This window comes from Eublepharis macularius, chromosome 2 (genome assembly GCF_028583425.1).
Source record: "Eublepharis macularius isolate TG4126 chromosome 2, MPM_Emac_v1.0, whole genome shotgun sequence".
In the NCBI taxonomy this organism is placed as follows: domain Eukaryota; kingdom Metazoa; phylum Chordata; class Lepidosauria; order Squamata; family Eublepharidae; genus Eublepharis; species Eublepharis macularius.
In genome coordinates this window covers 148,693,034-148,719,370 of record NC_072791.1, presented here as the reverse complement: position 1 = coordinate 148,719,370, position 26,337 = coordinate 148,693,034, and the positions used below count along the sequence as shown (strand labels likewise).

The 26,337-nt window shown below is 43.9% G+C and overlaps 1 protein-coding gene across 8 annotated transcripts in view; it reads left to right on the top strand.

Moving 5' to 3' along the window:
* The window catches only part of CTNND1 (catenin delta 1), a 56,959-nt gene that overhangs the window by 24,965 nt on the left and 5,657 nt on the right, over positions 1 to 26,337 (top strand). For 4 of the 8 annotated variants that reach the window (XM_054972716.1, XM_054972719.1, XM_054972714.1 and 1 more), the window contains 15 exons: positions 546 to 855; positions 2,353 to 2,424; positions 2,897 to 3,055; positions 4,103 to 4,635; positions 11,892 to 12,355; positions 12,449 to 12,632; positions 13,456 to 13,573; positions 15,651 to 15,804; positions 16,150 to 16,167; positions 17,433 to 17,501; positions 18,327 to 18,454; positions 20,121 to 20,268; positions 21,246 to 21,438; positions 21,552 to 21,666; positions 25,159 to 25,243. In XM_054972716.1, the coding sequence (XP_054828691.1) occupies positions 661 to 855; positions 2,353 to 2,424; positions 2,897 to 3,055; positions 4,103 to 4,635; positions 11,892 to 12,355; positions 12,449 to 12,632; positions 13,456 to 13,573; positions 15,651 to 15,804; positions 16,150 to 16,167; positions 17,433 to 17,501; positions 18,327 to 18,454; positions 20,121 to 20,268; positions 21,246 to 21,438; positions 21,552 to 21,666; positions 25,159 to 25,243 (2,635 nt within the window). In that variant the 5' untranslated portion in view covers positions 546 to 660. Of the gene's footprint in view, positions 1 to 318; positions 395 to 545; positions 856 to 2,352; positions 2,425 to 2,896; positions 3,056 to 4,102; positions 4,636 to 11,891; positions 12,356 to 12,448; positions 12,633 to 13,455; positions 13,574 to 15,650; positions 15,805 to 16,149; positions 16,168 to 17,432; positions 17,502 to 18,326; positions 18,455 to 20,120; positions 20,269 to 21,245; positions 21,439 to 21,551; positions 21,667 to 25,158; positions 25,244 to 26,337 lie in introns of all 8 variants that reach the window. The other 4 variants (XM_054972718.1, XM_054972715.1, XM_054972721.1 and 1 more) reach the window with 3 other exon arrangements.

The following is a 26,337-nucleotide window of genomic DNA, read 5'->3' as shown; positions in this document are numbered from 1 at the left end:
ATAAGGGGGCGGGGTTGTCCGTAAATCAGAGGGAACTATGATCTAGTAACATGATCTAGGTTGCTTAAGCAAAGTTCAGGGAAAATTGAGACCCTTGGTCTGTCTTGGGGGGAAATTCTTCCCTTATGTATGACAGCTGTTTATACAGGGGGTGCAAATCAAAATTATCCATCAGACTTCTCTAAGAGTTAATTAGCTTGGTGCTGAAATTTGGGTCTGTCCTATCCATTATCCTGGATGTGCTTAAGTCTTCAAGAAAGCAGGTAATTGGATAGAGTTCTGGCTTCTAAATCCAGTCTCTTTCCTTCACTGTGGCAGGAGCATCCTTGGGAAATGAAACCTGTTGAACACTGATCACTGTTCTTGGGCCTGTGGTTGTTGCCATAGAGAGACTGTAAGGAGAAATTTTAGTCTCAATTTTCTGCTTTGCTGATTGGGACGGGATGTTGGTGGAAATTGGGTAAAACTTTGCTTTTCAAATTTGATTTTTAATCTCTCTTCCCTGACTGAAGATCTTTCTTCTTACTCTCTTCCCATTTCTGAAGTGAGGGGCTCCTTCTCCCCTCGACCCCCCTTTCTGTGTGACACCAGTTTCCACAAAACCCGTGGCATCTTCCTGCCTTGCACCCTACTCCCCCCCCGTGTGGGGCCTTCACAACCATGGATGACTCAGAAGTGGAGTCGACTGCCAGTATACTTGCCTCCGTCAAAGAGCAGGAGGCACAATTTGAGAAGCTGACACGGGCGCTGGAGGAAGAACGGCGCCATGTCTCTGCACAGCTGGAGCGCGTCCGTGTCTCCCCGCAGGATGCCAGCCAGACCCTGGCCAACGGCACCCTCACCCGCCGGCACCAGGTAAAATAGCCACAGGTGAGGTGGGCAAGCGGAATGCTTGTCTGCTCCCAATTTAAGTGGTGCCTGCTGGAGTGCCGTCTTAATAGCAGTCTGGCTCAGAGTTGTCCAGCTACAATGTTCTACGTAGCAATGTACATTTGATGAGGGTGCTTGCCAGTGCCCATTTAGTAGCAGCTACCCTTAAAGCCATTTTTATAGGGGTGTTGTAATGGAGATGTTAAGCAAGGAAGGGTTTAGAGACCACTTTCACACTGAATGGCTGGAATCTCTGTTCATTACAGCTACTATTGTCTGACAGTCAAAAACACACAGCTGCTGTACATGAGGATGGATACACAGCACAAAAACAGACCTTGGCAGTCATTATGTTGAGTGTACTTTGTTCTTTGGGCAAAACTTTGTGTGGTGACCTCCTGAGTCCTAAAAAAATGGTGCTGTAGATTAGCACCTACAGCTTTTTAGCTGCTGTTTGTTGCATAATGCAAGTGGTCTCAAATACCATTGATGTCTCTGGGCTGTAGTTGCTGGTCATGTATTTAGCAAGAGGTGGTCTCTAAAGACAGAAGACTTAAGAGCTAATTCTTCAGTTTGAATTGACAGTGAAGCCCTCCTTCATGTCATGGTGGTGGTTTCTTAGAAGGCGCAGTGTCTCTAATGCCCTGATGAAGTTGGGCAGGGGAAATACCACCACTGTGAGTAGTGGGAGAGCCTTCATATGGTTTTTGGTGGACTTTTAGGCAGAAGTTTTCTTGCTTTTCCTTTTGGTTGGTTTTTCTGTTCTGTCTCTTTGTATTGAAGGATGAACTTGAGGAAAGTTAAGCTTTGCAGCTGTAAATTATGCTTTTGGCTATAGGAATGCTACTTTCCCATTTAGCCAAAAATCACTATCTCGACAGGAATAAAAAACAGGGGGGGCTGAATAAAACTCTCATGCAGAAAGAACTGAAGTGCAGGTCGAAAAGAGGAATAAAACTGCCCTGCACTAATGACCCTTCCTTCAATTACCTTTTAGTTTGGTTATGATGGATTAATGGGACATGGTACCTGATGGGAAAACTTCCTGGATCTGTTATATTAAGGTATTAGGGAAAATCCAGTCCCTGAATGGTTTTTCAGTGTTGCTTTCTGTATACAATCACCTACTGTAGTGTAAACTTTTGAGTAGCTGTAGGGTTGGAACATTATGGAACAGATGTTTGAATGCTTTCCTGTATGTATCATTCTAAACTGTGTGGATCTTAATACAGAATTTTTTAAGGAAACATCTACATTTTTACAAACCTATAAGGAACCAGATTCTGTACAGCCAACATATACCATGTTACTTTCAAATCACACTAGTCCATACCTCTAGCCTCTTAATGGATGTGGTGGCCAGTCATACAGATAATCTATAGGGTGGCCTAATTGTATGTATTCAACTAAATACAGCAGCTGACTTTTCTTTCCCATGCTTCCTGATCCTGGGTTCAGATTCATTCCGGTTGTCTCTTACAGAACGGCCGCTTTCTGGGCAATGCTGACCTGGAGAGGCAGAAATTCTCAGAACTGAAACTCAACGGACCACAGGTAAAGAGAACTAAAGATTTCTCACTGACATAACTGTAGGTTATTGGAAGGGGATGCCGATGCTTTGAAACTGCCTTACACAGAGACAAACTGTTGATTCATCAACCCTGGCAGCAGTTCTTCAGAGCAGCAGGTAGAGAGTGGCCTTTGCCCTTTAACTGGAGGGACCAGGGATTGATCCTGCAATCATTCCCTGCTGTCTGTCTTATGAACAGGATCTGATTAAAAAAAAATAAAAATAAAGTCTTGATCTTGAATGTTTCAAAAGTTTCCTTTCTGTATGTGATATAGGGCCTTAACTCTAAGAGAGACCAATTTAATATATTTAATCTTTTTTTTTTAAATCCAAGCAAACTTAGTTATTCCCAGTCCCTCTCTCAGGATATTAAGGTGGCTGTGTTATAATAGGGAGTCTTCTGGTATGGACAGGGCAGAATTGTACTGATATGCTGTGTCCTAATCATTTCCCCAGGACCACAGTCACCTCATATACAGCACCATTCCCAGGATGCAGGATCCAGGACAGATTGTGGAAGAGACTTACACTATGGAGGAGGACCCAGAGGGTGCCATGTCAGTTGTTTCTGTAGAGACTTCAGATGATGGGACAACTCGCCGCACAGAAACTACAGTAAGGCTAAAGAAAATTTAGCATGCTTCATGCCACAGAACCATGTCTTTTCTGTTTGTGGGAGCTATGTGGGGTGAGCATTAGTGTGTGTGTCTTTTTCAGTGTCTCTTAATATCAGAGAAGTGCTGACAGGATATAAACAAGCTGATGCCTGGGAGTGGCCTCAAATTGTCCTTTGATGTTGCTTTCTTTGTGATGACTTATTCACATGACTGCTTGTTCAGTTGCTACTATCCCAAAAGTTTGGGGCAGATGATGCAGCCAGCTTGACCATGATTAATCAATAGGAAGGACTATAAGATTGTGCATTCCTCATGCAAGGCTTTAACTGCTTTTAATTGTTCACATTAGATATGATGTTGACCAGCCTTACGACCTAGTCCAGATCTGAAACCATGATTTTAGGCTCTGTTAATAAACATCTCACCCATTTTTAGTTCACTCTTGCTCCAAGGACATTAGGTAGTGTGCATGGTATGTGCTTCCTCCATTTTATCTTTCCATAAGGTGGTGCAATAGGGTAGTCTGACAGACTAGCCTAAGGTCACCCAGGGAGCTTTATTGCTGAATCAAGACTTGAACTTGGAGCTGCTCAATCCTAGTCTGATACTCTGTCCACTATTCCATTCCAAGTTTCAGAATATTGCACTGTGGAAAGGAAGGAGAGAGCATGCAATTCTACAGTTTGTTTCTGATTGCTTAATCAACTTTATGCAATTGATAATGTTAAATCTACACTACCCCAAAGTCTATCAGAAATTGCATTCTGATAACCAGTTACAGTTCAGCAAGTGCCCGCACTAACTGTAGACTTTTGAGTATGACTGTCCTGCAGAATATAGGGCTTGAGGGCATTGCCTCTGCAGACAGGATGGCCCAGAACAAGAATTTGTTAAAGCTGAGTATATCTCCAAATAGCATGAACAGAGCAATGTCCCATGGGCGAATGGGAAACTTAGTACTAGGAGCAAAGATGAGCACTCAAATAGTTATGGTGAGGGAGGAAATTGCCAGGTATATGCTAACAGCACATGATTAATCTTCTAGGTGAAAAAGGTGGTGAAGACCATGACCACACGCACAGTACAGCAGGTACCTGTTGGTCCAGATGGGTTACCTGTAGATGGCTCTCCAGTCACCAACAACTACATCCAGACCATGGATAGGAACTTCAGGAAAAACACCAATGGTGGCCCGGGTGCCTACATGAGCCAGCCAGGCACAGCTACCCTTCCCCGAAACTACCACTACCCTGATGGTTATGGCCGCCCTTATGAAGATGGCTACCATGGTAGTGAACACAATTATGGCAGCTTGTCCCGTGTGACCCGTATTGATGAGCGCTACCGTCCCTCCATGGATGGCTATCGGGCCCCTAGCCGGCAGGATGTCTATGGGCCCCAGCCACAGGTGCGAGTAGGGGGAAGCAACATGGACTTAAACCGCTATCATGCAGAGCCTTATGGGTTGGAAGATGACCAGCGCAGTATGGGGTATGAAGACCTGGATTATGGCACAATGACAGACTATGGTACAGCCAGACGGACTGGGACTCCTTCTGACCCCCGCCAGAGGCTTCGGTAGGTGCATTCAGCTGGGTGTGTTGTAGAAGTCCTTGGCAATCACTTTAGCAGTATGGTGTGGAAGGAATGTCTGTAACCTTTGTGATAAAGGCGTTAATGTGATTTTGAAAGGTAAGGAAATCTTGTCAAAATCAAACCAAGCTTTAGGACTGCTCCCCTCCCCCTCCCAGGCCCAGGGGAGTTATTGAATATAATTATGTACTACAGAGAAAATATTTTCTGTGGTTTTATTGTCCCCCATCTGCCTTTGTCCATGGTCTTCTCCCTTCTGCCATGTGTCTCATGGAAATATTTTGGGAGGCACTGAAAAACTCTTCTAATTCTTCTGTTGGAGAAACTGGGGAGGGGGAAATTGTGGGGGGAATGAAGTGTGTGCTAATCTTCATGCTTTTTTCTTAAGGCCTTCACATCTCTAGCTGCAGCAGGGCTTGTATCATCACCATATTCCTCTAGTTACTTGCCAAAATGGCATGGGACTGTATGGCCTAAGTCTCTGTGAAGTGGTAAACCAAGGTTGAGTTGTCTTGCTTCAAGTCCCAGGTGAGGGCTTACGTGATGGAATGCTCTCCTGTAGAGGAAAGATTCCTATGCAGGGAAAACCTGCATGTGAAGTGGTATGCAAATATCAAGTATGAACATCTTGACACGCTAATTAGTAACGTAAAGATTTTTTCCTTTCTTCCATTTTAAACTACAAGAACAGATGCAGCAGCAGAGGGATGTCCTGCCACAGGGCAGAGGTTTACTAGTGTTGAGAGATCCATGGCTGTGTGGAACTGCATGGATATCTGTGTGCAGGGAGCACTACAAGGTGGTTCTTACTGTCGGTGACCACCTTTCTGCAGCTCCATCAAAAAGCTTGTAGGACTTCTTCCTTCAGAAGCTCATACAGAGTTTGGGTCTGAGGCATTTGAAGCCAAAGTTGTCTTGGTTCAGTATCACAGTTCCAAAACCCTTCTGTTACTGAACATCCTATTCTAGTTTAGGCTAGGCAGTCCACGAGGATTTGATTGTAAGGATTATGCATGGTTATGGCCAGTGGCTTGAATTCAAAGTAGTGTTACCAGAGCTCTGTGAGGGGACCAGAACTTTCCCATCTACCCTTTCCTGCTGCAGCTAAGGATGCCCCCCTGGAGTGCTGCTAATGGGAATCCAGAAATAGTGGATATAACATGGGGGCCTGCAGTAGGAGGCAAAATCAGTGAAAGTTGCCTTCCTGCCGCCCTCAGGAGGTTCTCAAGCCAAAATTTTCTAGAGTATGCATGTGAAGCTTTGGAAAATTTGGTGGCTTCTAGCTGAAAGTAAAACAGAAGGCTGTATCCTGACTATCTTGATTGCAGGGACCATGTATATAAACACTTTGACTGAAGACTTCTATTCTGGAGGATGTGGCTGAGGCTTCTAGTAAAATAGGGCTGGGGAGTGTTGCTTTGTTTAGCATTACTTGGCTTCATGCTGTCATCTTGCTGCTTCTTGCCAGTTTGAGCCCTCTGCCTTCCTGTCTCCTTAGAGTTTATTCCTGTTTGTCCTCCTGCCATAATCCATGATAAACACTAGAACAGGATTCCAAATTCTTTTTTCTACTCTATATTCTACAGATAAAATGAAAAGGGTGGATTAAAGGCATGCAAAATGTCCATCTTGCGTAATGTTACTCATTGTGGGGCTTGTCCATATCAGAAACGAAGACTTCTGACCCCTTTTGTTAGTCCCTAAAGTATGCATCTTGCTCAATAGAATAGTCTGCTGTTGTAGCTTTGACTCCTGCGCTGAGGCCTAGAACGGGTAAAGTGGTGTCGCTGCACAGTAACTTGTCTCGTAGCTTGCACAACTGCTGAATTCCATAAATTCTTCATCAAGTACAGTGCTGACTATTCTTGCCTGATTGGCGCTCTCTGCTTTTGAAAGAACAGAAGTCCTAGCAAAAAAAATCAGTCCTACTGGGGTCAAGCTGAAATCTATGGAAATGCCTGGACCTACCATTTGGCCTCTGATTTCTGTAGCAGTTGGATACCATGTAGGACATTGTTCTCTCAGCGGAGACCAAGCGAAGGTGGTCTCCGCTGAAGGTAAATCTAAACTTAAAACTTTAGATTTATCTGCAGTTGTTTTCTCCTTATTTTGTATAATGCCTCCTGTAAATTACAGAACAAGTGGTGATTGAGGTCCCAATCTGTTGAGATAGCACTGGTAGATTTTAAAGACATCATCCAATAAACTGGCAAGCAGAATGTAATGAGATGAGCCATGCCTGCTGAAGACTTGGATTCAGTGCTAGAAGGTTTAGGGGCAAAACACACGTGTGCATGATTGGCATTCTTGTGAGATTTCATAGATGCCAGTGACACCCTAGTCCTATGCTATACTTCACCTTTGTGCTAAATTAGCATATCTTTTCCCATGACGTATCATCACTCAGATAATGTATTCTGCTCTGTGGGGAAGTAAAAGTAGCCTGTGATTGAGCAGCAACACCTGATAACTCAGGTAGCCCAGATTGTCCAATCTGGAAAAGAATTCACAAAATGTCCTCTTGGCTGGAAGGGCTGTTTGCTGCTGATGAACTTGTTGTGGCTGAATTAAGAGACCAATTCTCCAGTATTTCCTCTTGAATTCCATCAAGGTGAAAGTGAAACAACTTGCTAACCTTCCCAAAATATAAAAATAGTATCCACACCTTCCTGTGCTGTGCCTAACCAGTAAATGCATTGTGAACATACATGAAGTTGTCTTATATTGAATCAAACAATTGGTCCATCAAAGTCAGTATTGTCTACTCATATTGGCAGCAGCTCTCCACGGTCTCAAGTAGAAGTCTTTCACTTCCTATGTGATCCTTTTAGCTGGAGATGCCACGAATTGAACTGTGATCTTCTGTATGCAAAGCAGAGGTTCTTCCACTAAACCACTAACCCTCCCATGAAGAGAGGCATTGTATAACACATTAGTGTGCTTGATCCCTGTTCTCTATCTTGCCAGTGCTGAAACTGCTGCGTTCCGTGCAGATTGGCAAAGATCATAGAAATCTGTGGAATCTGTGTACCTGTTGCAGTTGGTTCCTCATTGCTGTCTCTCAGTTACCATTCAGTCTTGTGTTTTCTTTTGTCTGTGGAAAGTAGCTCTCCAAAAAGTGTATTGGCATAAATGTTCCTAAGCAAGGAATTTACTATTCCTTAGCAGTCTGCCCTTGTGAAGGAAGGTGTTTAACAGCCTTCAGTAGATTTGGTATCCTCTGGATCTAATCTGCCATGAGGTCAGAGGATGCATTAGGTACATTCTGTTGTGCATCCACAGAACATCAGGGGGTTAATGTGGTCTGACAAGCCACTGTAGAGTGTTGATTCTTTTCTCAGATTTTTACACAAAGGTTTTGTAGTGGCTTGGGCCAGTTTTTATTCTGGAAGGATATGATCATTTTGATGCAGTTTCCCCAGAATAGCTGTCAGATCAAATGCCTCTTATTTGCACTAGGACTTGAGCATCATTTGGTTTGATTTGTAGGGGATAAGTTTAAATGTGTCTATAATGCTTTGGGGTGTGTTTGTGTACGTGTTTGCATGTGTGTGCATGTGTGTTCTGGGATTTAAGAGATTAGGGCAAACGGAGCAGTATGCGCTTTCAAAAATAACCTAGAACTAGGGGAGCGGCCTGTGTGAGCATTTCAAGATCAAAATCAAATGTTAACATTGGACATTTGCTATTTGGAGCAGTAATTGTCAGACTTCCTTTCTTTTCCACATTGATTTGTCTGATGAGGAATCCATATGTATCCTTTTTTCCTTTCTGCCTCCAGAGGATGTCAGGATGAATTTTTGGCTCATACAGGATTGCAGCCAAGACTGTGCATTGCAGATAAGAAGGATAAGGACAGACATTGATTGGGATGTTCAGGAAAGCTTGCTATCAATATTGATTTTTCTTTCTGATGAAGGTGTCACTTTCTTTAGATCTAAAAGCTTTCAGAATAATTTTGTCCTAGGATGAGCTGGTCAGCATACCACTGCTTAGGAACTTTTCTTGAAATAAATGAAAGGAAATGTTTCATACTCTACATACTTTTAAAAAAACCTTCCTAATTTAATGCATCTTATAAAATGCTAAAGAATCCTCTTAAGTTTGATGTAGCCCTTCATTTTGATCACACTGCTTGTTTCTATAAAATAGGTGGAACTTACTTGACTTCTGAACCTCCATTCAAAGAAGCGTTTGAGTGGGTAGGAAAATGACAATAGATTGTTTTATTACATTTAATTTCCAAGCACACACTAAAGACTCTGCAGGTAGGGTTGCTAAGTCAGGCAGCTGAAAAACTGCCATCGGATAGGTGGATGTGGAACCTGTGAAAGTGGGGGGTTCTGTTCTTCCCAGCCAGCAGTGGTCACTGTACAGAAGTGGCTGGGCTTTCTGGGTTAATATTACTGACACCGAAGTTAAATGTGCTTGCATTCTCTTCGCACGCCTGTTTGGATACTTGCAGAGGTAGATGAGGCTGAGCAGCACTTTACAAGGAGAGTGTCAGCAGCTGCTTTCTGTTGTCTGGCTGAGCTTGTGTCTTGCTGGTCCAGGACAGACCACTGTCGTTCTACCTGGTCTTTAGGCAGGGGGCTTCTTGTTAAAATATTCAAAGGGGCCTGCCTGCAAACAACATTTATCAAATATAAAATGGTAAACTGCAGAACCTGTCTTGGCTCCCTAGAAGTTGTGATGACTAAGGCTTCTCTTCTCTTGCTTTCGCCTCAGGGCTCACAAGCCTTTCAGCAGGTCCTGAGAAGGTGGGAGTGGGGCTGCCCCAGCTGGTTTCTCTGAGGCCATTTGGCGGTCCCTTCATGAGGTCCCTGGCTTGGGTTCTCTTGCTCCTCAGGGCTAGAGGCCCTTGAGAGGATACATACTGAACACTATATTTATTTTTGGATTTAAACGCAATCTTTCTTGCTCTCAAGGCAGAGAGACCTTGAGACGTTGTATTGGCAAAACACATGTTCTGCTACTGCATCACTGTTTTGTGTCTAAAACAAATTTCCCTCCTGGATGAGACCATTATTGCTAACATGTTTGCTGCTCTTGACCTGCGGCCTCTCCCAGAGTGAGTCAACAAGGAAACTACAAGGGGAGGCGGATCCATCTTCCCCTCAGGTCCCCTTTAGCCCAGTAGTTAGGGACACTCATCACAGGTCTAACAGTTCACCCAGATATCAGGCGAAAGGCCTGTTGAGACAGTAATTCTGAAGCAGAAGGCAGAGCTGTACATACATCCTGCCTTTGTGCCTTGCGAAACAAGTTGCCCTCAGCTTGGTGACTGAATATTCTGATAAAAGTGGACTAACTCTTGGTTGTGCCTCAGATGTGTTACAAATAATAGGCAAAGCGTACATGATGAGGGCAGAATGGGAAAAGGTTGACGTGCTGTAACCAAGAACAGCTGAGTCAATTTGCTGACCGTACCTTTTCTGTCTGGATAGTGACAGCATGGCTGGTGGACTGTGGCTCAGCTTGCTATATTGAAAGGCATGTATTGTGATTAGGTGTGTGTAACAACCTAGGAACAAGATGATATGCATACTGATCAAGCTGCTGCATTGAAATATAGAGGAAAGGAAGCAAGGCAGGACTGAGCAAATGTCATACTTTATAATTTGCTCAAACCCTTCTCCCTGTGCATGGTAGAGGGAAAATTTGTTTACTGTAATGTATTGACACTGTGTTGTGTAACCGTTTCCAACAGTAACATGTCTAAAATGCAGAAGCCATATACAGAGCATCAAAGCATTGTGTGTCTGGGCAGGGTTTCCAGTAGTCCTCTAAAAGCCTTCCTTGGAAGTCGCTTCAATGTTCTCTGTGATTGAAGTAACCAGAAACCTACTTTTAAGGAAGCAAAAATGGATCTTTGGTCATGTGGCCCAAAGATCCATGACCCAGATCTCCACAAGAGAGCAGAAATGGGGAACAGGTGGTTGGTCTAATTTTGTCCATGATTTCAACGCTGTGGTAAGAAGTTGTCTGTTCCAGAGCTTTTAAAGGAACCTATTTATTTTTGCTGTTTGGATCCCTTTATGAAGTTGTACTTAGTGCCACTTTTTTCATTAGCACTTACCTCTGGACAGTTCATGTTCACTTCATTGTTGCAGCTGCCTGTAAGAGGATTACCAGGGCAAGAGTATCCAAACTAGAACTGTTGTAATTGAGCAAAATGTTCAAAAAGACACATACCTATAATTGGGATGCCACATAGCGGGAACTGCTTTTGTGAGAAAAGCTGGTTTGGTTTTCTCTTTCTGGCTCCCTGTAAGAATAAACTGAGATCGGCAGAGAACATCTTAAACCAGATGTAAACACAAACATTAAAACATTGTTCTTAAGCAGAGCCCTGTGGGTATGTCTGAGCATCCTGATACAGCAGCTATTGTTGCAGTTCAGTTGCATCATGCAAAAATGGAATTCCTTGCGATCCGAGCCAATAGATCATGTTAGAGTGTCTGTTTTAATTGCTGCATGCAGGGATATTGCAGAACAACTTGGGTGTTTTAATACTAATCTGGGGGAATGGGGAGCAGGCTGGAAGATGCAGGGAGGTAGCATGGTTGGGAATAGATGGCACCAACTTGCCCCCTGGTGGCTGGACTGGAATGGCTTTTGAGGGGAAAGAAGAAAACTGTTAGTTTGAGATTCCCAAACCGCACTAGAAGAACCACAAGTTCAGTTCTGTGCCACAGAGGCTACTTTCTCCTACTTGTGAATTTGCTTCTCCTTTGCCTTTCTTTCCTGGGCCTGTTTTAAGCTCAGGTGTAACCCACTGCCTTGTTGATGGCCACTGTTCAGTCAGGCTGTGGAAGATGGGGCCTTTCAGACATTGATCCAAGGGCAGCTGTGATCGATACTCTGAATACGTCTGCAGTAAGAGAGAACAGAAACTTCATCACATGCACAGGCCCAGGAAAGGAACCCAAAAAGTGCTGCTACAGTCTCCTTTGTCATAGAAATGCCAGAGATTTAGAGCTCTGAGTGTGTACAGTCTTTGGGATGTTTTGCTGTGGCAGTGGTGGTGGTGGTGGTAATATACCAATACTGGCTTTTAGTATTGTCCCGTTTTGTTGGGCACCTGACCAGTGCCTGGGTCTTGTATATAAACAATCTTGCTAACTGCGCCCCAAAGATCCCTTTGGGTGAATAGGTAAAGTAAGCCTAGATTTGGTGTATGGCAGTATAGCAGATTGTTGCAGCTGATCTAATTGCCCGTCTCTTCCTTCTGTTTGCAGGAGTTATGAGGACATGTTGGTGGATGACTTGGGTAGAGACCAGTATTACTGGGCTCCACTGGCCCAGCATGAGAGAGGCAGTTTAGCGAGCCTAGACAGCCTACGGAAAGGAGGGCCACTACCAGCCAACTGGCGCCAGCCTGAGCTCCCTGAGGTGATAGCCATGCTGGGATTTCATCTGGATGCGGTGAAATCCAATGCTGCAGCCTACCTGCAACACCTGTGCTACCGTAATGACAAGGTGAAAACAGAAGTGCGCAAGCTGAAGGGCATTCCTATACTAGTGGGGTTGCTGGACCACCCCAAGAAGGAGGTGCACTATAGCGCATGTGGCGCTCTCAAGAACATCTCCTTTGGCAAGGACCAGGACAACAAGATTGCCATCAAGAACTGTGATGGCGTCCCTGCTCTCGTGCGGCTGCTGAGGAAGGCACGTGACCTGGATCTCACTGAAGTTATTACAGGTAACAGTTGGCCTCTTTGAGGCAGAAGCCGTGAGCTTCAGGCCTCTCTTGATATGTACAGGATTCTTACTAAAGCTATGCTCTCCACTTCAGGAACCCTCTGGAACCTCTCTTCTCACGACTCAATAAAGATGGCCATTGTGGATAATGCCTTACATGCCCTCACAGATGAGGTTATCATTCCACGCTCCGGGTGGGAGAAGGAGCCTAGTGAAGATTCCAAGCCCCGCCACATAGAGTGGGAGTTGGTGCTCACCAATACCATTGGCTGCCTTAGGTAAGGTGAAGCTGTCCTGCCCTTGAAGATGTGCCTCAGTGTAGTTTTTTACATTTTGCAATGGTTTGCACTGCCTTTGGCTAGAGATCTTCATTCCAACCAGCAGGGAAAGATCAGTTTTTTTTATTAGTTTGAGGTACTTCTGTCTCCTACAAAGTCTAGTCAGAGTTTAGGGAGAATCTGAGTTTTGTTGTTGAGGGTGATCTTAATTGGTTACCTGAGGCTTGATATTATGAATGTGTAGGCAGCCTCTGCCATGAGGCGTGCTAGGGCTTCCATTTGCATAAGATTGATTTTTCAAGGAGCTCTTGCACAAACTGAAATGCTAGTGAAACCGGGAGAATGCTCTGTGACAGAGGTTGTCTAGCATGAAGAGAACACGTCCATAGAATCTAAGTCACTGTATAGAATTAAGACTATAGACCATGAGTGTCCTGTCCTGCGGCATCTGAATCTTTAATTTGTGGGAGGGAGGCTCTTGCATGGTGAATGAAAGGAATGAAGAGGCCACTGGATAGCTAGACCCTTCTGCAGCAACAAGCTAGACAAGTGTACAATTTTGGATTGTTAGCGACAGTTTACATATGGCATGCTGATCACTAGGGCTTGGGAGGGGGTATGTTGTGGAATTGGCTTCCGTCCTGGATTTGTCAGGATCAGTGTTAGGAAATATATCTAAAAGATTCTAAGTGTGACATTAAGACTAACATAAGAGGCTGAAGTTGTCTGTTTTCTTTTTTCCCAGATGAGAGAGGGAGATGCACCAAGACATAGTTATCACTTGTTGATGTATCCCTCTCTCTAATATATTTCTCATTTGTAGAAATGTCAGCTCAGAGAGGAGTGAAGCCCGTCGAAAGCTGCGGGAGTGTGACGGACTGGTGGATGCTCTCATACACATTATTCAATCCGAAATTGGCCAGAAAGATTCCGACAGCAAGGTAAAGCGTATGGGGGACAAGCAACATTATTCTTCCTATAGTCTACCCAGCTGGTTGGAGAGCATCTTGGCAATGGTGCTTCTACAGCCAGATGCACAGTTTGTTCTGACTGTTAAGACTCACAGGCAATCTGTGAAGGGATTTGAAGAGCAGTCTATGGTACCCACATCAGGAAGAAGATTGGTGGAAAGAAGCAACAATATCACATGAGGATAATTTTTTTTTTTTATTTCGAGACCACCATGGCTAGATCACCGTCTCCTTCTCTTCTGTCAGGGCTTAAGAAACCTGTGCTCACATTTGGGATGCATGGACTATAGCCCAGAGCATCTGTTCAGTATAGTTTAGCATCTGGGGTTCCCAGATCAATTTTTGAGTTAGAATGACAAGTGAGAGCAAGTTAGAATAGCATGTGAGAGCAAGGATGAGACTGTCCCTTGCTCCAGGAAGAAATGTCCAGTGCTAGAAGCCACCTTTTCTTTTTGCTCCTGCTTTCCCATGAGCCAGCACCATGATTTTTATTTTATTTTACTTCATTTATACCTTGCTGTTGTCCCCAGTGGGAATCAAAAGCAACTTACATCATTCTCTTATTCTCACCAACAACCCTGTGAGGTAGATTTAGGTGGGGAGTTGTGTTGGTCTGCATTAGAACAGCAAGATTTGGTACCATAGAAACCAACAAGGTTTTCAGGGTATTAGCTTTTGAGAGCCAGAGCTCCCTTCCAACCTTCTGAAGTAGGTTAGTCTTGAGAGTGTGTGATTGGCCCAAGGCCACCCAGCAAACTTCCCTGGGAGAGTCGAGATTGGGTCTTTCCCACACAATTGACTTGCTCCTGATTTTCTTAGCAGTTGAACCCCAAGCATTGGACTTATTTTGGGTATGGTTCTTCTGCATTTTTACAGTTGTAGTGTTGGTTAATTTTGTTCTGCACATACTTTAAATAATCAGAAATTTCAAGTGAGTGTGCTGTTGTCATCAGTGATGTCACAGCAATCCCCTCCTTTATTTTTTTGCATATGTTTAATGTTATATTGATATAAGAGCTAAATTTAAAAATATTAAAAAAATATAAAATATAAAAATATATAAAAAATGAAAGTCTTTGCATGGGGAAGCCTAAAAGGGGAGCAGCTGCACGACCCATACCCACTCCATGGTCCAAACCGGAGAGCCCTGCCCAGGCTGACCCAGAACTAGGATGCAGAGGCTAGTACCAACCGGACAAACTGACCTCTGTTGGGATGGGGCCTAAAGCATCAGTAGCTATGTGCTTTTTCAAACTGTGCTGCTTTTTCTGGCTCCAGAAGTGGCTGCCTCCACTCCCTTGGCCCCCCAGGGCTTTTGCAGTTTTTTTAAAAGTCATTTTCATAGCATTGTATCGACCTAACACTGTAACAATACGTGTGGCAGATTCTCTGAATTCCTAGCTTTTGTTTCTTAAAAAGGCAAGTATTTAGCCTCTTCCCTTGCAGCAATATAAGGAAAAAGCCATATCTCTGCAATGTAATGGGCTGTAGACTTAATTTTTTTAAAAGTGAAAGCTGGGAATTCGGAGAATCTGCTGCATATGGTAGATCATTATAAAACCATGTAAATGATGATGAAAAAGATGAAAAAGAAAAGAAAACCGGGGGGCGGGGGGCGGCATGGCGGAACATGGGAAAGATGTGGTTCAATGATGATGAAATGTCCAGTCATCAAAATTGGATGGGACAAACAAAATGGAAAGAAACATTATGCATGAGGAAAAAATCGACTCAGAATCAGCTTCCAGAAAAAAGATTGGGGTAAAAGTCTTCTCAAAAGAACGGGGGGCTGGGTCTTCATCTAATCTGGGGTCTGTTCCATAGTACAGCTGCTTGTTCTCCCTGAACTGCTTTATGTTCATGGGAGATTCATGACCTTCAGCTTTGGTAGGTTACCACTGGCCAGCTAGTAGGCTGTCTGAGAATCCTTGCACCAAGATGCAGAATACTTACTATGCTTGCCCTCTCAGGGGGTGGTGCGTATCAGGGACTCGTGGACATGAGTGATCTTCACATTTAACTTGAGGATTTTCTGTCTTATGGTCAGCTAGTGGAAAACTGTGTCTGCCTCCTGAGGAACTTGTCATATCAGGTGCACCGTGAGATCCCAAATGCAGAGAGCTATAAGGAAGCCCCGCTCAACGTTGCCAATAGTACGGGCCCTCATGCTGCCAGCTGCTTTGGTGCCAAAAAAGGCAAAGGTAAGATCTTCTGTTCCCAGTGGCTGTGCAGCTTTTGCAAGTTAAGAGAGGGAGTTTTCTGGTGCTTGAAGTAATCCTTGGCTTTGTAAGACAAGTTGCTGCTTGCCGTAGGAGCCTTTTGTAGCTGTGGTAATTTTCTGGCTTTCCTGCTGTTTATCTGTCTTGGCCTAATATCTTATATGGCAGGTTTTTAGTTTGGTGTGTTAATCAAGGTGACGGCTGGGTCTTCAACTAATCTGGGGTCTGTTTCCCCTTCTCTTTGCTTTTCTTCCAAATGGCCTGTGGTCCTGCTGGCATCTCTTCTCTATTGCCTCCCTTCTTCCCTGTCCTTCTCTCCACCAAAAGATGAATGGTTCTCAAGAGGTAAGTTGAACTCTTTCGCACACATCTCGTTCGTTTTAAAAAATGTATAGCATTGCAAGCTGCTTCCAGTTCTTGCCTCTGTCCTTGCCACTGTGGGTGAACCCATTCAACAGCTTAGTCAAGAACTATGGCTTCTGTGAGAGACCTTGCCACCCCCTCTGACAGAGCCACTGGGTCTCCACTGGAGAAGATACAAACTCACGCCATAGCCCCTCAGGACCTCCAGTAGAACCTATCAGGTCTCACCAGCCAAGCCTGAGGCCCAGCTTTAGGGATGCCAGCAGGGGCTCTTCTGTACTGTCCATTGCTGGGAGCAGATGCTAGCTTTCTGCTGGCATTCTCCTTCAGGAGATAACCAAGATTGCCAGAATACACATAGTTTAGTGAGGTGAGGACCAGCTTAAAATTATTTCAGAGATGCAAATCTAATTTTGTGTTAATTATACACTTAAACTGTGAAGGCAGTGGATCACTCTGAAAATGCAAGGGGTTATAAACATACACTTATCGGGGAGTTGTGAATGAGTGTCTGCAGTTTTGGGTGTACACTTATCCTCTGTGGCAAATCCACTTTACCTCTGAACGGTGTGTGAAGTGGCCTTATATAGCCTTCAGTGGGGAAAGAGACCATGGAATAATGCACCCTAAAACAGCTAAGGAACCTTTTTGTCATGTCTGGTTTCTGCAGGATAGTTTGATTAGCGGAAGCTCTTCTATTGATTAGGTTTTCCAGTGGCTGGTTGGTAGGATTTCAGGCTCTTTCTAATTTGTCTTTTGCCACCCTAGGCATTGCAAAACATAATTTTACACAAACAAATTTGAGAGCTGATTATATGAATGTGATAGATACAAACTTTGCATAGTATTTTTTCCTAATGGAATTGTGCTGAGATGCTTCTGAGTGCAGAGTATTTTTGCCAAATATTTTTGGTAGAGACATTACACTGTCTTGAATGTTACATGTCTTCTGGTTATGGATGGGGAACTTGAGGGAACAGAGCCGTTCCTCTCAACTCTTGACAGCAGCAACTGCTTGAAAGGAATGTTTACTGTTCTGTCCTGGGTCTAGATGCCATGCTTACACCCCCACCATTGTTGGGCATGCACACGCACACATGGTTCTCAGAACCCTCATTATCTTGCAGAAGAATCAAATGGGGCAGTAGAATTTCCTTATTTTGTGAGTATAGGCAGTGAAGAGCTTTTGTGTCACATTTTGTCAGAAGACCTTCCCCTTTTAGTAATGTCATTTCCTCTCTTTCAAGGTAAAAAACCTACAGAAGATCCTTCTACTGATATAGTGGACTTCCCCAAAAGACCAACTCCTGCAAAAGGTACCTTAACCCTAAAAAGGTGACAAGGGAACACAAAGGAGGAAAACTGTTCTTCTGCAACTCTTCTCTTCTCTTCTTTGGATTCTTGTTACATGTAGTGCTGCATGTGCAACTTTAACGAAGGCAAAGGACATGAGTCACACACTGTTGAGACATGTTTTTATTGGGGGTAGGGTGGAGATGCAGATTCTTCTTCTGCTTTAAAAGTGATCTGAACTCTTACCAAAGGTGTAGCATATAGGCGTGCTGGGAAAATGGCCAATATTGTTCTGTGGCCTCAGTAACCTGACCTAAATGATACCAGCAGCTAGGGTCCAGTGACGATCGGGAAAAATATTCTTGTATTCAACACAACATTACCAATATTTCAGCAAACAATGAAGATTAGTCATGGGAGACTTCAGCTACCCTGATATATGGGAAGACAAACTGCTAAACAAGTTTTCCCTTGCTGGAGATGTTCAAGGAAATGCTTGAGAGCCACCTGATGGGGCAGAGGATTGGACTAGATGGCCTCTATGGATGCTCCCAACTCTAGGGCTTTAAAACTAGAAAACAAAGTTGTACAGAAATGGCCAATGACTTATCAAATCTGGAATAATGCATTGATATGAGATGACTGACAATTCTGAGGTATGGACTTATTTCACTCGAATGGGATAAACGCATCATGTCTTGGGACACATGCACACACAAACCCTCCTTCCCAAAGTGCACTGTGCAACTTCATGGCCTCTTCAAAAATTAGGTTCTCAGAAGTCTTCTGTCTCCACCTCCTATACTTGATGGGCTTCATCTATAACTTCTATTATCTTTCTTTGCTAGGTTATGAACTTCTGTTCCAGCCAGAAGTTGTCCGTATATACATCTCGCTGTTGAAAGAGAGCAAAACACCTCCTATCTTAGAGGCCTCTGCAGGAGCCATCCAGAACCTCTGTGCCGGCCGCTGGACGGTGAGTGACTGAGCAAAAGCAATTGATTACAAGTTAGTAGCTTTAAAAAAAAATACAGCTAAGGGTTGTCTCAATGAACCTGTCCCAAAAAAAAGTGGAGCTCACTGCAAACATGCATGCAGAAAAGTGATTCTTCTTTACATCTCCAATCACATTGAATTGAACTAATTGACATAAACATCCCCTATATGAAAAGGCAGGCACTGATAATGGTTTTTTGTTTTTTTTTGTGCTCGAGGATGCACCTCATTTGCAGCAGTGCAAGAATTGTATAGGTTTCCTCCGAGTTGAGCTGCCGTTAAGTAGACTGCCTGCTTTCCATGCCTCCTGCTTTTGCCTCATCCCTTCTTTAACAAAATCTTCCACCAGCAGGGAGGGAAAAAATTAGGAGAATTGAGTTAGTTGAATGTAGCCATAGAAGAGTTCTTGATCCATTCTAAAAGAGATGCTGATTGGATCTTGTTTGATTCTCTTGGCTGTAGAGGAACTAGCCTTAAGAGACTTCACTTTGTGCTCCTCTCTCTTGCTGTGGAGGAGCTGTCCAAGGTTACTACTTCTCACTCTTGAGCACTGTTTGGCTGTATCAGAGAGGAGAGCCCTCTTGTTCAGTGTCCGTTGTTGCATATGCACCAAAACACACTGCTGCTTATAAGATCCTCTTGGCCAAGCCCTGCCACTTAAGCCCTGGTTCAGCCCTGCAATTTAAGTTTAAACCTTGCTTACAATGTCAGGACTGCCTTTGGCAGGTAGTAAAAGAGGATTCATACTACATGCTCCTTCTCTGCATGCCAAAAAGCTTTGAGCAGATCTTTCTTCAGGCTGCTCTTCTTACTCTTGATCTGTTTTCTCTTTTCATCTTTATTACTCCAGTTTTCTGTGTGCCCTGCTGTCTCCTCTTCCTTCATCTCCTAAATCTTTTCCTTCCTTGTAACTTTTGAGATTTCCAGACCTGGCTTACTAACATCTGCCAGAAGTTGCTAATTAAAAGAACCTGAAAAGAGCATCTCAGAGTTCGCTTGGGGGGGGGGGGGCCTGCGGGCCAGCATTATCCTTTGTTGCATAGATAAAGTGGGAGGGGAGAAAACTGAATCAGAGGGAAGTTTATTTTCTCTGACCAGGGCAAAGAAGACATTACTAGGGAGTAAGAAGGAGGGGGGGCATAAGAAGTGTTCTGCTAGTTTTCCCCTCTCCTTCCCCCACTTTGCTGGAGCATTTTTGACATGCACACAGCATCTGGTTGCTTATTTGGTCCCCTGATCCATTTTGAAGGCAGTAGCTACAGAGGGAATCTTTCATCTTGGACTCATTTTAAAATAGAAGTCTTCCCCTTCTGTGTGTTTGCCTCTGAGTAATGGGGAATTTCCAGAGTGGGTGAATGGGGAAGATAACAGGCCAGTTTAAACTCATAGGTTAACTTTTAAATAGCTGGTCTTGAGGAACACACATTGTTGTCCTATTGGATTAATTAATTAGGCTTTGGCTATAAGAATGTTCTTAAGGAAACTGGACTCCCCTAGAGAACAGTTGGTGTAGTTGGGGAACAAAATTAAGGACAGAGGCACCTTGTTCTCTAGTACCATCATGTGCAGAAAGCGCTACTATGTACTGGGAGTATCTTGCAGCATAGCTCTCATTCCATGCTCTGTGCTAATATTGTCCCTTGCAGTATGGGCGGTACATTCGTGCTGCATTGCGCCAAGAAAAAGGCCTCTCAGCCATTGCTGACCTTCTGACCCATGATGAGCGTGTGGTAAAAGCTGCATCTGGAGCCTTGCGCAACCTGGCTGTGGATGCCCGCAACAAAGAGCTGATAGGTGAGAGCAATAAGAAGAGGGGAGGAGCTCATTTAATATTTTGCATGTCATATCCAGGGAACTTTTTGCTTATGTGCAAGAGGACACAGGGACACACTCACTTTAAACCGAGCAACCAAGTCCAAAGTCCTTCAGGTCCTTCCTGAAATCCTCCTTGAAATATGTGAGAGCCAGGAAAGGGAGTTCTTTAAAGATTATATGCCAGCGTCATTTGGACATATTATGCAGGATATATGTTTAAGAGAGCATTTTTGATCAAGGCTTATAGTGGAATACTGTGCAGGAGGGTTGTATGTAGAAAACCTTGAATGGCTTGAGTGTGCCCTGGTGAATGTACCTCAGTATGAATCTTAAAGAAATGGGATATCCATTTCTGGTGAGATGTATGAACTCTTCCAGTTTAACTGGTAAGTTAAAATCAACCCTTTCTGTGAATTTTTAGAATACAGCTATAGCTTTTTGGAAGGAAAGATGTAATTTGAAAGAACAGAAAACTGGCTCAGATTTCAGAGAAAGCAATACAGTCCTGGAAGAGGAATGTTTTCATCCACATCCTCCCGTCTTCCTGTTTTGTTTGTATTCTGCACATCCTCCGTGGAGCTCAAGGCAGCTTATGTGCTTCTCTCCTCTTCCATTTTTAACAATTTTTGAAAGCCAGCAACATTAGAGTAGTCCGGGTTGTGGGCTACCATAGGTGCTAGATGTAGCTTTGAGATGAGATTCCAATATTTTTGTGACTCCTTCCTAACTAAAATGAGTCCCAGTTGACAATTCTTGGTTGGGCAAATTAATGGAGATTTAAAAAATTGTGTACCCAAAGTTTTGTGACATTTGTGTTCTGCAGACTTTTTATCCTATTTCTCAACAGAAGAGTGAGTTACTGAGGAGGGTATAGAGCAAGGCAGAGACCACTTCATAGGAACTTGTCCTTTTATTGGTTTTTCCCAACTGGGACTCTGATCTACTCTCAACTCTAGGTAAACATGCTATCCCTAGTTTAGTGAAGAACTTGCCAGGGGGACAGCAGTTGCCAGCCAAGAACCTCTCTGAAGATACTGTGGTTTCTGTGCTGAATACTATAAACGAAGTCATCATGGACAACTTGGAAGCAGCAAAGAAACTGCGGGAAACACAAGGCATTGAGAAACTGGTGCTGATCAACAAATCTGGGTGAGTGTAGGTCCATTGGGATTGTATGCTTGTGCACGCATTTCCAAAAGTGCATGCTTAAGTGGTTTGTAGGTTTCAGCATTCAGGTTCTTACAGATCTTGGTCCCTCCTAGGAATCGCTCAGAGAGAGAAATCAGAGCAGCTGCCCTTGTACTGCAGACAATCTGGGGATATAAAGAGCTGCGGAAGCCACTTGAGAAGGAAGGATGGAAAAAGTCTGATTTTCAGGTATCTGCAGGTTGAACAAAGTGTGTTAGAAGAGGCTTGTGGGGGGCATGGTATACTGATAAAGAATGGCTCTTCGAAAAATAACTGAGAAACTGGAGAAGTTCTGCCACAGACATAATGCCTAAATGTTCGGTGTCAACTCCAGTGGCCTGACTGATGTTCTTGATGACGCTGAGGTCGAAAGATAGAATTCTACTTTGCTTGAATCAAAGCGCAACTTTTGTGCCGATGTAGTGTATCTGCAGTAGACTGAGTGATGGTAGTGACCGTAGAGTGCTCTTTGCTGTAGAACTGCCATCAGGCCTGCGGGTTCAATGAAGTAGCAGTAATACTTTTATGGTCCTCACAAATATAATTAAGGTATCTAAATGCCACATAAAGAAGGTCATTATTATCACCCTCATTTTTTAGATGTGAGGACTTAAGAGACAGCAGCTTGTCTTGTTTCAACTTGTGGTTGAGATAAGATTTGATCTGCTGCCCAGATCACAGATCTTTCTCAACCACTATATTATCACAATATATGCTCCTAGTCCCCTTGGTCCACCTCCATAGCAGTACATCTCGGAGCGGTCTACTTTAACAGGTATCCCAGATAAATTTGGATCTATTAACTGGAGTCTCTTGGAAATGCCTTCAAATGAATGATTCCGTAGTAGGGGTGTGCAGTTTGGGTTTTGGAAACCCGAAAAAAACCCGAATCACCCAGATTCGGGTTGATTCGGGGAAACCTGAATCGATTCAGGAAACCCGAATCGATTCGGGTTTTCCGAATCGCCATAACCCGAATCGATTTGGGTTGATTCGGGTTTTTCAATGGGAAAATACCTCCATCTTCCCGGACGCCTGGGGGAGGCATTTTCCCACCGAATCAAGCCAAAATTGGTGGGGACCTTCCTCTAACTCCTCTCTAACAACCCCCCAAGTTTCAGACCGATTGGACTTGGGGGGGCATGTTATGGCCCCCCCAAACCAGGTCCCCCTATCCTCGCCTAAGAAAGGGAGAAGTGAGCGTCTTTTTAGCTTGCTGCTGCTAATCTTCTTCATTATTTCCTATGGGGCAGGCTTTCTTTGCCAGGGGTGGCATTTTGCATGCAAAATGCCCCCCAACCCTCAGGGGCCCTTCTCCCACCTCTACTCCCACCCCCCACCAAGGCTGAGCCTGCTCCCACTTGGGGCATTTCATGGCCTCCCCAAGTAGGTGCTCTTTTCTCTACTACTTACAGCTGGGGGAGGCTTGTCTTGCCAGGGGTGGCATTTTGCATGCAAAATGCCCCCCAACCCTCAGGGGCCCTTCTCCCACCTCTACTCCCACCCCCCACCAAAGCTCAGCCAGCTCCCACTTGGGGGGGGGCATTTCATGGCCTCCCCAAGTAGGTGCTCTCAGCCCCCAAAGTCCACCCCCTACAGCCCCACACAAACCCAATTTCCCCCCCCCCAGCTGCCACACACAGACCGAAATCCCCACATTAGCCCCTCACAGACCCAAATCCACCCCCAGCAGCCCCACACCCATAACCCCAGGAACAGGCTGGCAAAGGCCAGCCCTCTCCCTTTGTTCCCTATGCTGGGAACTTCTAAACTCTCTTTCCCTGGGCAATTCTGCACAGCCCAGGGGTGCCACAGTGGTGGGCACACTTCTGAGTGCCAGCTGGTCCCTGTGAAAGAGCACCTGAACCACAGACACCCTCCCTCAAATTCCCCCACCACCTACAGAGATGGCTGGCCAGCCAGCCCCATTGTTCCCTATGATGGGAACCAACTGCACAACAAAGAATAAAACATGAACAACACAAAATAAAGTTTTTTAAAAAATATTTTCTCCCTTTCAAAGTACAAGTAGGCAAGGCATTATGACACATTACACCAGCAGTCCCCCCCACAGAAAAATAACACAACTCACTTAACATCAGAGAATCACAAAAGCACAATTCCTGTCAAAAACACTTTATTTCTTGAACAGCTTTAGGTTACACAGCAGGGGGGCACACCAAAGGGCATTCCAGCATTCCACCTCACAAAAATAACACAACTCACTTAACATCAGAGAATCACAAAAACACAATTCCTGTCAAAAACACTTTATTTCTTTAACTGCTTTAGTTTGCACAGTAGGAGGGCACAACAGGGCATGATAGCAGTGTACTACACAAAATAATACAACCCACTTCACCGTTTTTGACAGCAATTGTGTTTGGGTGATTCTCTGATGTGAAATGAGTTGTGTTATTTTTGTGTAGTACACTGCTTTCATGCCCTGTTGTGCCTTCCTACTGTGTAACCTAAAACAGTTAAAGAAATAAAATGTGCTTTTGACAGCAATTTTTTGGGGTGATTCTTTAATGTGAAGTGAGTTGTGTTATTTTTGTGTAAGATACTGCTGCCATGCCCTTTGGTGTGCCCCCCTGCTGTGTAACCTAAAGCTGTTCAAGAAATAAAATGTTTTTGACAGGAATTGTGCTTTTGTGATTCTCTGATGTTAAGTGAGTTGTGTTATTTTTGTGAGGTGGAATGCTGGAATGCCCTTTGGTGTGCCTCCCCTGCTGTGTATCCTAAAGCTGTTCGGGTTTCTGCTATACCCGAATCAGCTTCTCGATTCGGGTTTGCCAGATTCGGGAAACACGAACCAGGGTGCCTTTGCACACCCCTATTCCGTAGGGATGGTGGATTGTTGATTAAATGGGATATCAGTTCTTGATATGATGAAGTTGCCAGGTTACTCAAGGAACTGTTAACCTGGAGGTGTATGTTAGGATTGCCGACTCTGGGGTGGAAGATTTAGGGGTGGGGCTTGTGGAGGGCAGAGGTTTGGGAAGGGATCTCACTGGAGTGTAATTACATAGAGTCCACCCTCCAAACCAGCCATTTCCTTTAAGGGAAACTTATCTCGGCTAGCTGGAGATCTATTATAATTCTGGGGAGGCTCCAGGCTCCACCTGGAGGTTGGCAACCATAATTGCTCTCCCCAAATTGAACCAGATATAAATAATTGGCCCAGACTACTTCAACCGAAGAAAAAATGCTGCACCATCATCATCTTGGAACTGAATCAGTTTCTGTCCAATGCATTCAAAGAGCCATTTATCAAGCAAAGAGTTGGAGAGGTTGTCTTATTGTGAACTCCTGTTGAGAGATCCATTGTGTGAAGCATTTAACATGCATCCCTGCCCTTCAAGGAAACCAGTTGAGCTCAGCCTTGCAATTTACTACTGTATATATCCATGCCAGAGTGCATAGCAGAGATCTGAACAAAGAGAGAGCTTGTGGACACAGGTCTTAGTTAAAGATGTAATCTGTGTAGTTCTTCCTGTGTTCATGCAGTTTTTGATTTTGTAGTCTTGCCTTCTCTGAAGATGATGGGGTCTTGGTGCTTGTTGTGTCTCTAGACATTAGATGGCTGCCTGGGACTGAAAAGGTCTGAGGAGGACTCTAAAAAATGAGGGTAGTGAGTCCTGAGTATAAATATAGAACAACATAGGAATTCTCTTTCAGGTGCATCTGAATAACACCTCCAGAAGCCAGGGTGGTTCATTTGACGACAGCACCTTGCCCCTCATTGATAAGAACCAAAAAGGAGGTAAGTACAAATTTGGCTGGCATTCTGCATCAGAAATGCCAGATTCTGTGTCAGAAGAACCCTGTCACATTACCAGTGACCTAGTGCTGCCCCCTCCCCAATCCTTTATGCAGATAACCTGTTGGGGGCAGAGTCCCTCCAGGTAAATATTTAAGTGACAAGCACAGAAGATCGAACTACACACATGCCTTTATGTAGTAACACATGTTGAACTTCTAAAAACAAATAAACATCAGTGATGGAGCACACTGTTTAAAATAAAATGATGTTCCCATCAAAGAACCACTTTACTAAAGTTAAAATGGCCCTGATACATGGCCATTTTCTGCACCTGTGTACTAAAACTGTAGAAAGCAAGTCACACTTGGAACAATTAGGCTAAATGCTAACTCTTTTGCACAAGTTCAACTTGCATGCTTTATTCTGGATCTGCTGAAACTACTGCTAAAAAGGGTATAGCAAAGTGCAGGTGGGCAAGTATGATTATGTGATGGCTTTGCAATGGGACGTATGTGGCTAATAGAACTTGACTGGAAGCTATGAAGGACAATGGCAGCCACATGTGGCACAGATGTTCCTCCCTTTGATCCCTCGGGTACTTATTGCTGAGAGTTTTCATAATGGTTAGGCCTAAAGACTTAAAGGAGAGCTGGGAGTAGTATATGGTACACTCCCTCTTAGACTCGATCAGTTCATTTAGTCATATTTTAGGATGTGTGGGTAGGAGTGCCACCGGATTCTGCTCATAAGGAAGCACAATGTCAGAGGAGCTTCTGGATTAGCTTTCTCCCTGATGTTCAGCTTTTCCTTGTGCAAGGAGTTTTGCATGTGGTTGAGGGAAAACGTTCATATGAGGATACATGTAATATTTGTACTTCAAAATATTTTAGAAAGCTTGGGGGTTTTTTATTAATTTTTTTTTATTTTAATTACTAACATCAAAACTACAAACTACGAACAGAAAAAGGAAAAAAGAAACAAGGGGGGAGGGAAAAAACAACATAAGAACACAAACTACAACTACAAGTATTGAATTCCCTTCATAATACAATTATTTAAAGTTAAAACTTTCTAATATGCTATTAGATTGGTAG